Genomic DNA, 13,411 nt, shown 5'->3' on the forward strand with positions numbered 1-13,411 from the left:
AAGTGGTCCTAAACCAGTCCGTTTGTCCGGCCTCAGATCGTCCTCAGGGCATCCAGAAAAGAGCACATTATGATGAGTCTAGTACTTTTTGAGGACGAAGCATACAAGACCTAGGCACTCATCAGACCTTACGAAAAGTTGCTCTAATTCTTCTTTTGGAGCGCTGAAATGACAACTGATCAATCAAAAGTGCCTGAACATGCACACTCTTTAAAGCACTGCCTGTGAGGTTTCAGTAACAATTTCTTCAAGTATAGCAATAAAAACAGCAATGCACAGAAAACATGTTTATTTTCAGGAATGAAACTTGGCAGTTTTCACTAGATGAGACTTCTTGCCCTGTGCCTTCAGAGGTCTTCATCCGATGGGCTTGACAACGCGACACTTTGAAGACATTCTGTAGTAATAGAAAGCAGCATATCTTGAAGCACAAGTGAATTTAGAGTATCAATAAGAATATTAAGACAATAACAGCATGCCAGATTTGAAAGCATAAAATGAAAATTATATTACCATAATGTGCAGGTACGAACTAGCCATTATATAATGGTGAAAATGATTTATATAGTTCATGCTTGCATACACATCAAAATTCGAGTAAGGCAAGAAAATTATTTAAACTATAACAGCAAAAGTATCATATGTTATGATAGCTTCAACAGCACAGATAATAAAACTCACCCTCATGGTGAGTGCGAGAAGTTCTTAAGCGCTGCTTCTGGAGCTTTTCCCCAGCATGCCGAAGCCACACTTTAATCACACACTCGATGTCATTTTTTTTTGTTTCCGGAAAATTTCGCCTCACGGCCTCTGAAAAAGTACAAAGTTCATAAAACAGGAATTACACAAACATAATACATTAATATAATGCTACATAGGTTGTTTGAAGAAGTACCTCTAGTCAGCATGATCGACATTTTGATAGGTGGGCACATCATCATTAAAGGTCCTTGCCATCCTTCCCCATGTTAATTTCAAGAGTACTGACATTGACACTATGTGTTGCATTACAAGAAGAACACCACGAAGAAGACATCATTGTAACTTTTTTGAAACCTAGCATGCAAAGAATGATGAGGCGCCTTTGACGAAAATACGTCCATGTATGAAAATGTTGACCAGCTTGTCTTAGGTACTTATTCCTGTTTAGAGATCCTCAGTGATCACTATGAGCTTCCATCTGTTAGTTTTCATCTGTACATAAGATTTCCACTACAGTTAAGAATGCCTAGTAGTGCTACCTGATAATAACTTCTGCAAGTAGTGAATGCTTGCGTATGTGTGCCATGCAAGTATACTAGTGTGCTTGAAGAAGCTGCAGGGTTTCTTACTGACAACAGATATTTCATGCTAAAAATTTTCCACGTTTAAGCACATAATTTTAATTAGCAAGCATCCTAAAAAATTTAATGCTTTCATGAAAAGATTGTTCTTTTGCTATTGACTTCAAATGAAAGATAATGTGGATAACAGACTTAGAAATGTCTGTACTCAAACACGGCTCTTGCAGCACATGGTGTTGTGAAACAAATTACTCACTGCAAATGACATCTGTGACACCTAGATCCACAAACTTCCTTTTGCCTTTTTGGCCTGCCCAGCTGAACTGCACAGCAACCTCAAGGCTTAGCAGAAGCTCCAGCATCCTCCTGGCTGCTGCCCCAAAAGTTGAGCCACCAAGGCCAGCAAGCTGCTGTATCTGTACAGTTTTGAGGTCATTATTTTTTTTAGAAGAGTAGCTTAATGCAGTGACTAGAAAAAAAAATTATAGAAAAATATAATGAATGACGTACAAGCTTTAGCTTAATGTTGCCATCAGCAGCAAGTCTCCCCTCAAGACTTAGAAATTGGTCAATATCCTTGACCGGTGTCAAAACCACATCATCATTTGTCTCATCTTGAAGCCTCACTGTTGTGTTGAAAAGGTGCTGCTGCATGGCATCAACCTGTCGTCCCAGCTGCTCTAGCCTCATCAGGATAGTTTGCGAAATTCGCATGAGTTGACGCACGTATTCTGTAAAGACGTGTTCATGAAGTAATAGCGCTGAATTGCAACATATAAAATGGCAAAAGCTGAGATAACATTGAAAATGAGAAGTGCTACTAAACACAGCAAAACAAGCACACAGTTGTTTATGGCTTCTCTGCACATTATTGTCGGTTTTAGAAATTTGTGCCTACATGGCTTCAGTTATTTTGTTAGCATGCTCAGTGATGCCTTTTTAGGACCTGAATACGCATGCAGAGTTGACACTGAGATGAAGCACCTTCATTGCGTGCTGTGATTCAGTGTACCCATATATTTACAACCTAGTTTTCAACAAAAACTTGGAATAAGTTCAGAAAAATTGTTGAAAGTTAGGTTATTAAGTGAATTTGTGAAAAATAGAATAAGCAGAAACAGATACTTTAATGTTTTAAGCACTGAAACAATGTGTGACCAGACCATACATATAACAGTTGCCATAGTTTTTGCAGCAAAGTGATGCCACTATCACTTTCCCAACGAAAGCAAAAAAAAAATGTTTAAAATATAACTCTTCATTTATGGGGTAAAAGCGTGCTCATCGCCATCAAAGTGACACACAGTCCTCATTTCCACTGTGATCAAGAGGCATGTTCTCTACACTAAATAGGCGACAACAGTTGTTTATGAATTAAAAGTATTAATTGTGGCACCTTCGCTTCAATTTTTCTGAGACATCAGGTATTTACACTTGATAAAGCAACTACAGTTAGTACATTGTTCCGAAATTGCAAATAAGCAATTATGCTGCTTACGACTGGCACAGCTATAAGACAAAACGTTTTGCTTAGCACTTGCAAAGATTTTAATCTAAAGAGAAAAAAAACTGTATTCCCTAGACAATAAATACAAAGATTGTCTTCACCTCTGAAGTGGCACCCGGGTAAGAAAGCTTTAATGTTACTTACCAGGAGGTGAGCTTCTATTGCTAGAGGGGAAGCCTAATGAAGACCCATGGGTATTATTGTGTGCAGTCCCTACAGAAGCATAGATGAAGGTTTTAAGATGCACTTCTAAAAACTAGCTCTGAACATTTCATCGAAAGTATTCTTACATGAAGGGCCTTGCTGACTACTGTTATGTTGCTGCAACACTTGCCTTTCAAGGTTGTCTGCATGCTCTGTAGGTGACAGTTCCTACAAGTGACAGTTGCCATTGTTTTTGCTACAAAGTGATGCCACTGTCATTTCTGTCTACTGAAAAAAAAATATTTTTTTTTTGATTATGGGGTAAAAGCGTGCTCATTGCCATCGAAGTGACACGCAGTTTTCTCATTTCCACTGCGATCAAGAGGCATGTTCTGTACACCAAAAAGGTGATAACAGTTGTTTATGTATTAAAGCTTTAATTACTGGCACCTTAGCTTCAATTTTTCTGAGACAACAGGCATTTACACTTGATAAAGCAACTACATTTGGTACATTGTTCCGAAATTGCAAATAAGCACCCTATGTTGTTTACCACTGGTGCAGCTATCAGACGAAACGTGTTGCTTAGCACTTGCAAACCTTTATAACGTACAGGCAAAAACACTTTGTATTCCCCAAACAATGAATATAAAGGTAGTCTGCATCACAATAGGTGCCGATCTAAGGAAGCTCTAATGTTACTTACCAAAAGGTATGCTTCTAGTGCTAGGGGAATTGGAAGGTGTGTGTCTACTGGTAGGAGAATTCCTGATGACATTTTGCCCCTCATTATATCCTGCTCTCTGAGCAGGCATAGATGATGTTGAGGGAAAGCCTAAGCCAGGCTCGTGGCAATTATTGGGTGCAGTCCCTGCAGAAGCATAGATGAGCCTTTTAAGCTGCACAATTCTAAAAACAGCCCCTGAGCATTTTATCAAAAATACCGTCTTACATGAAGCCCCTTGCTGACTGCTGTAATGCTGCTGAAATGGTGGCCCTTCAAGATTGTCTGCATAAAAAAGAAAAGGGACAAGAATCAGAGTGATGGGACAGTTATTTTGGCCAGTTACGCGAAGCTCCCACCATCTTTCCATCAACACTTGCTGCAAAGCTTTAGTTGCAAAGTGATGCAAAGCTTTAGTTGTTCCAGAGTTTAGAAGGCTGGAACTACATTTACACTTGACACACCAACTACAGTTAGTAAGTTGCTCCAAAACTGAAAAGAAGCATCCATGCCATTTAGCTCTACCATAGCTTTAGACTAAACATATTGCTTAGCATATGGAAAACTTGGTGCCTAAAGTAAAATAACAACTTGCATACATAACAGACAATAAATATGAAGGTAGACTTCACACGTAAAGTGACACCCATGGAAGGCAGCTTTTGTATCACTTACCCAGAGGTCTGCAGTTGTTGCTGTATGAACCTCTGTAAACATTTTGACCCTCAGGTGATGCCATTCTCGGTGAAGGGGCTCTTTGTGATGGCCTAATGCCTGCTGGTGAACTGGAGTCGAACGCAGGCACTTCACTGATATTGGATCTAGTCACTGCAGAAACATAAGTGAAGCTTTGAAATGTAATTCTACACACGCACTTTGAGCTGTTCATCAAACATAGTCTTACATAAAGCCCCTTCCTGGCCTGTGGTGCGATGCTGCTGCAGTGGTTGCCGCCCTGCCTTGTCTGCATACCCTGTTAGAAAACAGAGGCAAGAAAAAATCAGCGGGTAATGGGACAGTAGAATAGTCATGTGAAGATTAGACAAATTTTCCATTGTTTCTTCATGGCTCCTGAAAACCTGCAAACCTTGCATGAAATCAGCTCCGTCTACAACATAATCAAAGTTACAAATCTGTGCAGTGAGAATGATATAAAAAATGAATTTCAAGCGCTAGCATCACTCTGTCGTGGAATACTCAACACCAAGCAAAGGGCAAGTGTCCAAATTCGATACGACCCTGGGTATTTCTCTTCTCAGTTTTAATTTTTTGTGTCTATCAGTTACTTTTTCATGTCCATCAGGCCACTGATGGCCATGGCGACCCCACTCAATGCAAGAACGGGTGTTCAAGAGCTGCTCTAAAACTGATGTGCATGGTTTACGTACAATATCCCCTTTGGCAAAAACTCTTGGTTGGAAGCGAGTACTTAAATGCGTGCTGACATTCTCAGTTATCGCAGGTCAGAAGCATGTCATATGCTATTTGACATGACATTTTGGAAAGGAAAATGAAAAGTAAATAGAGGTTAACATGGAGTTATTAACCAGTTTGCCACCCTGCATAGGGGTGTAGAAAAAGGGGTTGTAAAGAGGAGAGATAAATAAAATAGCAAGAAAAAAAAACAGGATTTTATCCCAGAAGCATATCACCTTCATGTTCCAATGACCGTGGCTGGGTGGGCAGTGGCCGATTCTCTAAATTTCTTGGTCGCTTGTGTTTTCTCCCTAAGAAAGCAAGCCAGAATCAGCATTTCACAGCCCTAAAGCCAGATAACCCAGTGTTACTTTTGGCGGTAGATAACAGAAAACAGTGTGAGCAATTCCGTGGGGCTATCATTGTAAAATAGGCATTGCAGGATGTAAAAAGATTCAATACTATTAAAAAACATAAGTACAAGCAGTTCACTTTACGTAAAGTTCAAAAATGGTGTTATACGTCTTATCATTGAAGCTGGAGGTGATGGTGCCCCTTCATCATCTTCAGACTCATAGGATCTCTTATTTTTTTTTCTTCTGCCTTTCCCAAGTTCTGCCTCGCCGTCCAAGTTGGATCCATTTTCTACCCTTGGCAGATTTGCCCGTGCTTCGGCATATGTATCTGCAGAAAGAAGGGCAACAACTACTAATTAAATGATAAGCATGATCATTTCTCAGATCTGTCACACATAACAAGTAGAACTCCAATTCCTTTGCATAAGTCATTACCAAGCAGGTACTAAGAGTCACCCATGATATTAAAATGGATCATTTAAATTTTGCTGCAATGACAGCTGACATGCAAGTATTCACAAAATATGAGATACTTGATTTCGCATAATTGTTCTTTTTTTCCTGATATTCTCGAAGCTATCTTCTGATATTCTTCGAAGCCATCTTCTGATATCTTTTCCTGATATTCTCGAACCCATCTAAACTTTTAAGAAGTTACTTTGATCTAAAGTGGCAATTAGAGTTACAATGCTGAAATTGCAGTTTATTACATACCTTTTACTTCATTGCTGACCAAATCGCTGAAAAACGTGCAGTAAAACAGCATAAATAAGGAATAATTTACCAAATTCTCGGACAACAGTGCAAGGCACTTCTATCCAGTCAGCCCCTGGAGTCGCTTTCGCCTTCAACAAACTATGTACATATTTAGTTTGTCGAGGCCACAGGCAGCCGTCGCCTTTCAGCCAACTTTTGAGGATGATCCCAGATGTATCATCCTCTTCTGGGAAGAGAACGACAACGTATTGACCTTGCAAAAGAAAGAGAAGCCAAATTCAAATTCTGTATACATTCTGACACAGTTGTGAAAGTTTATTACATGTGCACTGTAGCATGCAAAAGAGGGAAAACAATGCTTTTCCTTTTCAAATACACTTTCAGGCATTTCTGTGAGATGTTCTTCAGAGGCCAATACCGCAGACTAGAAGGCTGAGACACTGAGTAAATTCCCAGTATGGAGGAAGGGCATGGCAGAGAATAAAAATCTTCACACTTGAGGAACTTCCTTCCAATTATGCATGGCTCACCGCACGGGAGATGAGCAAAATTGTCAATAACGACGATTGACCCATCACTTAGCCTACAGCACCCATTTCTCTTTTCAGCTCTAAGAATGACATTGCCAGGCAATGTTACTTTTTTAAACTCGGGGCCTCGGCATGGAGCAACAAGTGGCCCGTCAGCATGCTCTGCAGCAAATACGACATGGCTTTCAGTTTTCTTATGCCTCAGAGGACGGTGTGCCTGCTCAGCAAGCCTGTTGCAAAGTTGCTCCAAGGGAAGGTCTGGCTTTCTCAGCATTCTCTTTAACGAGGACATATGGTTTTCAAATGGGAAGGCACTCCATGAGTCCAAGGGGCCAAGGTGTGTAACATCATCTGCCAAATGACACAGGCCATGCACATTGTGTGAAACATGCTCTTTGCCATAAATGCTTATGAATGTCCGGATAAAAAACTTGAGCATGTTTCCGGCATACTCTATCTCACTTGCAGGTGCAGCTGGTGTGGAAAGAACAGAGATCCCCACATGTAAAGCTAAGAAGTTCTTGTACATGTGTGCAGGAATCAGTGATGACAAAACAACGGGTCCTCCATATAAAAGAAAAAAGCGAAACTCAGTCGCTTTCCACCGATCAAGTTCAGCAATGCTCCTCGGCTTTCGGCTAAAATCACATGGAACACACCGTGCAATTTGAGAATTTTTTTCCGACATCTCAAGACGCACTTTGCTTCCAAGTCTGGTCACTTTTGGGCCACGTACCCACAGTGTCAAGAGCTTGTTCATGACACCCAAGCACACAAGGTGCATGTAATCTAATGGTATATCTTTCACTAGGTCAAAAGGAAGTTCCTCAAGAATACTTTCGCCTGTGTGATGCTCCTCCTGGACTTTTAAGCGAAAGCTGTCATCTGTTCGCTTGCGAGCATTGACGTTTGGGAAGCACACCCTGCCCTCACAGTAGACACCTTTTACGTCACATTTGGTGCAGCTGTAATAGCCTGTGTGGCTTCTGACATATAATACAAATGCCTTTGCTGGTGCATCACATATGAGGGCATACAAGCTAACAGGAATTGCAGTTTCTCCAATGGTAATCCCTGTTGTGATAGCAGCATTTATGTCACAAACAAATGGTCGCAAAAAATCATTCGCGTTGTTGGGCTTGCTGCTTCCGAAAAAAAACACCCACTATAAATGGTGCTTTGTCCTCCAAATTACTTATGCGTCCCAGTATGCACCAAAATTGGCCCCGTGAACTTTTTGAAACCGGCAGACCGTCAATGTTGAAGCTAAGCTTCAAAATTCTTGGTAGTTCTGCACAATCTTGCAGCACTCGCTGTAGGCCTGCACTGAGGCCGAAATGATGGTATTTCCCGCCGGCCAGCTGCAACACTTCCAGGCACTTCTTGGGCGTCTGTAACAATGCCCTTGCAGTTGAAGGGAGCGCGCTGAAGCATTCGTGGGACTGTAGTACTCTCAAGAGCGATGTAACTGAAGTGTGCGATGCGCGAGATTGTAAGGCCCACGCTTGCAGTCTCTCACGAAAGGCCAGCAAGCTGTCCACACTGCCGCGTTCACAAACTTGCTCTTCGTTACTCCCAGTCGGTGCCAATTCGAAAGAATCCCTCTGCCTCACCTGCGAGGTCGCCGAAGTCGAAGCCGCAGCGCTGCTGTCATGGAAGGCACGCCGTTCGAAGTCTGTGTGATCGTGAGGCACAGAAACACTGCAGCCGCTGGGGTAGCACGCGTCGCCAGAAATCAAAACGTGTCCTTGGGGCACATCCGTTTCTGGAACGATCGAGGAGTGTGCCGAAGGCCGTTCTCTGTCATGAACACAAAGGCGACGATGGCCGTCTTCGAGGTCGACCGCACAAGCCTCGGAGGGCAAGTCGCTCTCTCTTTCGGCGTTGCGGGAATCTCGGTCAACGTACCGCGTGTCATTTATGACATCGGCCTCACTGTCAATAAGCTGAAAACTAGCATTGACGCGCCGATTAATTTCACGCCGAAATTTGCGATCCGCGCTCTCAGCCATCTTGAACAGCACAGAGCACAGTAGAATGGTGGCTAGACCAAAGAACACCCACCACCAGAACACGTTGTTAGGCTAGTCAGTTGGTTTGTACATACATACATGAATAAGCAGTAAAGATATACAGCGCGAGGCTGAAAATCAACTGTCCTCTCTTTTTTTATTTATTTACCTTTGCGGCTTACAACTTCAATATGAAAATTTAACAGAAGACACTCACCTGGCATGCTTACGATTCTTTGAGGGCTTCTGCGAGAAGCTTCCTCTATGGCGAGAAGTGTTGTATTGGAATGTTGACTCGACCAATGACTCGACTTGACTTACTGCAGGCCCATAATGATGATGATGATAGTTGCGTCACTTTAAAATGGGTAAACAGTGTCGTAGACATCCAGATTTAAAAGCACCTTGACTGCGCATGGTGACCGCATTAAGGTACTGCTTTTTTTTTGTTAGCACCACCACAACTTCAGTCGCCCATTCGTTTTCCCACAGCGTTCTAGTTCCAATGCTGCTCTATTCACGATAACCTAGGCCAGCCCAGTCGTCAGCATGGTCAGTTGTCGTCTGCTCGATGGGACCGTGCGGCATTGCAACACTGGACACTCGAGAATAACGTGCTCGCTATTCACAGTTTTCACGCCTGCATTCATTTTGGAGCCGACACCGTTTATACTCGCACCAAACTTGGTCTGCCGCACGTGCGTTCATTGGGGAAACGGGTCAGACCACAGTCAGTGCGATATAATTCCGTATGCACGTCGGCGGTAGATCACGACCAACGAAAACGTGCAGGCAGAAAGTTTGGCCTACGATCACTTACAAAGTAAATAAATAAATAATAAATAAAAGAACACGTCTTTCTCGTGTTGGCTTGAAGTGCTTCCTCGTGTAACTATCTCATTTTAATGATCGAGAAGTACTTTACTATTATGACTCGAAAGTAGGCATACGAAATCCCGTGGACTTATTCGTTAACAGCCAGAAAATTAACCAAACACGAATTGCGAAAGCTGCATGCACCTACGAAACATGCATATCCTCAAAACGTCCTCGAGCAGACGATATCAGGACAATTCTTCGTCCTTAAAAAGGTCTCAAAGGGGCATTTTGGGGATAATCCTGCAAGTGTCGACTAGAGGACCAAATGAGGACGTCCTGAAACTGCCGAGGACGTTTGTACCATATGAGGACGACCTCAGGTCGTCGAGTGTTGTCTGGGAATGGATGGATGTGGCTGTACCCTTTAAATCGGGTGGCGGCTAAGGCCACCTAGCCATAATATTTAGTGAACTAACCACCAGATTTATCTTTTTTTCCTTTAAATAGTAAAGTTGAGGACTGGTACTTTGCAGTGAAGGGTTTAATTTTCACTCGTGCCTTGACTTTAGCCACCAATCAGACAACCTTCTTCTATTTAATTCTACCCGCTTAAAGTCTATTTTGCCCTCCCTGTCCCTAAACCCCAGTGCTTTGAAAAACTCTGTGCCATCATCCTGAACTATAACCTTAATTATCATTAAAAGTCATGATTGCTGATTTTTCTTCACTGAATCTGAACTGTAACCTATCTCCCTCATTACCGCAAATGTCCATGAATCTCTGCAAATCTTCCTTGTTGTCGGCCATTAGCACTATATTATATCTGCATACATTAATGCTGGTATTGCCTGATCAATGAGTTTTCCTTGTTTGACGAAAGAGAGGCTGCCCAGTCCACTTCCCTCTAATTTGGCCTCTAATCCTTGTAGGTACATCATGAATAACAAGGGTGACGGAGGACACCCCTGCCTAAGCCCCCGTTTCACCTCTGTGGGCTTGTATACCTGCTTTTCCCGCTTTATAACTACCTTGTTACTTTTATAGATCTGCTTTAAAAGATTAGTGACTCCATCTTCCTCACCTAGTGTGTCCAGTATTCCCCACAAATCTTCTTGAACCACGCTATCGTACGCTCCCTTGATATCCAAAAATGCTAACCACAGGGGCCTGTGTTCCTTTTTGCTATTTCGATGCACTGCGTCAGTGAGAACAGATTGTCTTCCAACCTCCTGTGTTTCCGAAACCCATTCTGCAGTTCCCCCAGCTACCCCTCATCCTCTATCTATGCCTGCAGTCTTTCCTTTATAATCTGCATCGCCTGCCTGTAGACCACTGATGTCACTGTTATAGGATGGTAGTTGTTCATGTCAGCTTTGTCCCCCTTTCCTTTATAGATCATGCTCATCCTGTCAAGTTTCCATCCATCAGGGACTTCACCATCGATTATTATTTCGCTCACTGCCTCTCTCAAAGTCTGCTTAGACTTCGGACCTAATGTCTTTATCAGCATGATTGGAATGCCATCTGGGCCTGTTGATGTACTAGTAGGAGCCATCTTCTCAGCCCTTTCCCACTCTCGTTGTAAAAATGGAGCCATTGCGCCAGTTGCTCCATCCTTGTCTTTTGTGGTGCATAAGACCCCAGGTAGCACAAGACATTAAAGTAACGTTGTATTGTTGTTGCGAATGTTGAAGAAACGTTTTATGTTTTCCGACAACATTGCCTGAACGTTTTACATGAAACGTATAACGTTCTTTGTTGTATGTAAAACGTTATATATATATTAAAAATACACTGTTAAAATAACATTGAATGTGGAACATTAGTGCAACATTCAAACAAAACATTGAACATTGAATATTATATTTCAAACATGTAAAGAATGTTAAAATTACACAAATAATTAACATAACAGGTAAACATTCTAGTAATGTTTATGTAATATTTTACCATCATTATTTGCCGAAAATGCTCATTAACCAAGAAATTTGATAACTTATAGCTGCGGAGACATACTTCATTATGTACAGAGAAAACATTAAATTTCATTTAAGAAATGAAATTGGATTTTGCTAAGTGACACCAGATAATGATAGTTACAAAAGCATTTAGTGCAGTCAATCTGTGGCTTTTCTTCAATTGATATTGCAACTATTCTATGCATGCTTATAAACTGGTTTTACTGCTTGAAATTTCATGCACAGCTGTCTTTTGGTCGTGTATTTGTAGTAGCTTTCAAGTTTCTCACACATCACTGTGGTATATACCACAGCGATGTGCGAGAAACATATGTACATGTGTACTTTAAAGTACATATGTACACATGTACTTTAATAGCCAAACTACCATGGACGTCGGCATGAATGAGTTAAGTCCTGGTGGGAGGGAGGGGGGTTGCATTGCGGTGGGGGAGTGCTGGTGTGGCTTGGGCGAATGATGCTTTAAGTTTGCATGCCCCTGCTGATTCCCAAGAACACTGGTGACTCACAAAAGGTTGGCAAAACAGTAATGCAATTTCTTTATTGAGATCCCGATGCTTTACATGCGGGAGTGAGCCAAACAATTATTGTAAATAAAACAAATATTTTAAGGCTTCGCTAAAGCTATCCAAGTTTGAATGATGGTGATGCTCTTGGACAGACCGTTCCAGCCCTGGGTGGTCTTGCAAAGGAATGACAGTGGGTCACGGTGCAAACAAGAGGTAGGTCGACAGCCTTGTGGTAATGTGTGTGGGCTGAAGTATGATGAGCAGTTTGGAGGTTATATTGAAATGTATGCATTCGCTACTACAAGTACATTCTAGTGATTCATTGATTGATATGTGAGGTTTAACGTCCCAAAACCACCATATGATTATGAGAGACGCCGTAGTGGAGGGCTCCGGAAATTTAGACCACCTGGGGTTCTTTAACGTGCACCCAAATCTGAGCACACGGGCCTACAACATTTCCGCCTCCATCGGAAATGCAGCCGCCGCTGCCGGGATTCGAACCCGCGACCTGCGGGTCAGCAGCCGAATACCTTAGCCACTAGACCACCACGGCGGGGCTTCTAGTGATTGTGCATTGCAGGTATACATTATGTATGCCTGGGTTAGTCCTTATCTAAGCAATGCTAACAGGTACAGTACGAGTAACAGTAGAGTAATTGGAAAATATTGATATAACTTCACGGTTTAGGCCAAGCTACATAGACTTCATTTGGGCTGCGTTTAAACTGCAGATGATTAATTTTGGGCCAATTCATGTTTTGTAAGCTCAAAAATTTCACTCATGGAGAGGCAAAATGCAAGTTATAATGAAAATAGCCAGAAGCTTTGTAAATATTGTTAACTATCTTACTTCAGAAGACATTTAGATTATAGTAATTTTTAAAAAACAAGACACTTAGCATAATTGAGAGACTGCATCGTAGCATGACCTCACCAGGCTTTTGCGATCCTTTAGACTTCCATCAGCGAAGCTGTTTAGGAAATCGCGAGTCGGTGGCAAAAAACTATCATTGTAACTGGTATGTGACTCTGTGCAGCCTATCAAAAACTATCATCATCATGAATGGGTATGTGTGACAGAAATTGGGAAAATCTCAGTACTTACCTCTGGTCTACTAATAATGATGAAGGCAACCGTTAGCCCAACAAATTGCTTCAAAGCAACAGCAAACCGAAGACCTCTGAGGCCGTATTAGAAAATACTAGGAAATGAGAAAGGCAACAGCAGTGGCGAGAAGACCCCGAAGCAATGGAAGACCTGTGTTAAAGACGTGCCTATCAATCTATAAGAGGTGTGGACGCTCAGTTTCAGGGAGAGTTTTTGTCTCTGGAATTCGAATAACCGTGTCGTGCCTGTGACTGCCTATGGGCTTCTTTGATCTAAGAATCAACTTAAGAACAACTGCGCCACG

The 13,411-nt window shown here is 42.0% G+C and overlaps 1 protein-coding gene across 4 annotated transcripts; it reads right to left on the reverse strand.

The window, feature by feature from the left end:
* Positions 1 to 272: 272 nt before the first annotated feature.
* LOC142818104 (uncharacterized) lies at positions 273 to 9,053 on the reverse strand. 4 transcript variants are annotated; one of them, XM_075896422.1, is made up of 14 exons: positions 8,907 to 9,053; positions 6,215 to 6,400; positions 5,597 to 5,758; positions 5,311 to 5,385; positions 4,563 to 4,631; positions 4,334 to 4,486; positions 3,887 to 3,943; positions 3,641 to 3,805; positions 3,081 to 3,146; positions 2,935 to 3,003; positions 1,794 to 2,014; positions 1,540 to 1,699; positions 682 to 810; positions 273 to 397 (listed from the first exon to the last, which is right to left on the reverse strand). In XM_075896422.1, exons 1-14 carry the CDS (start codon positions 8,911 to 8,913, stop codon positions 348 to 350), a joined length of 1,569 nt encoding a protein of 522 aa, XP_075752537.1. In that variant the 5' UTR covers positions 8,914 to 9,053; the 3' UTR covers positions 273 to 347. The 4 variants fall into 4 exon arrangements, with proteins under 4 accessions (XP_075752537.1, XP_075752539.1, XP_075752540.1 ...); XM_075896424.1 differs by lacking the exon at positions 3,081 to 3,146; XM_075896425.1 differs by lacking the exons at positions 2,935 to 3,003; positions 3,081 to 3,146.
* Positions 9,054 to 13,411: the final 4,358 nt, after the last annotated feature.

This window comes from Rhipicephalus microplus, chromosome 5 (assembly GCF_043290135.1).
Source record: "Rhipicephalus microplus isolate Deutch F79 chromosome 5, USDA_Rmic, whole genome shotgun sequence".
NCBI classification, from domain to species: Eukaryota; Metazoa; Arthropoda; class Arachnida; order Ixodida; family Ixodidae; genus Rhipicephalus; species Rhipicephalus microplus.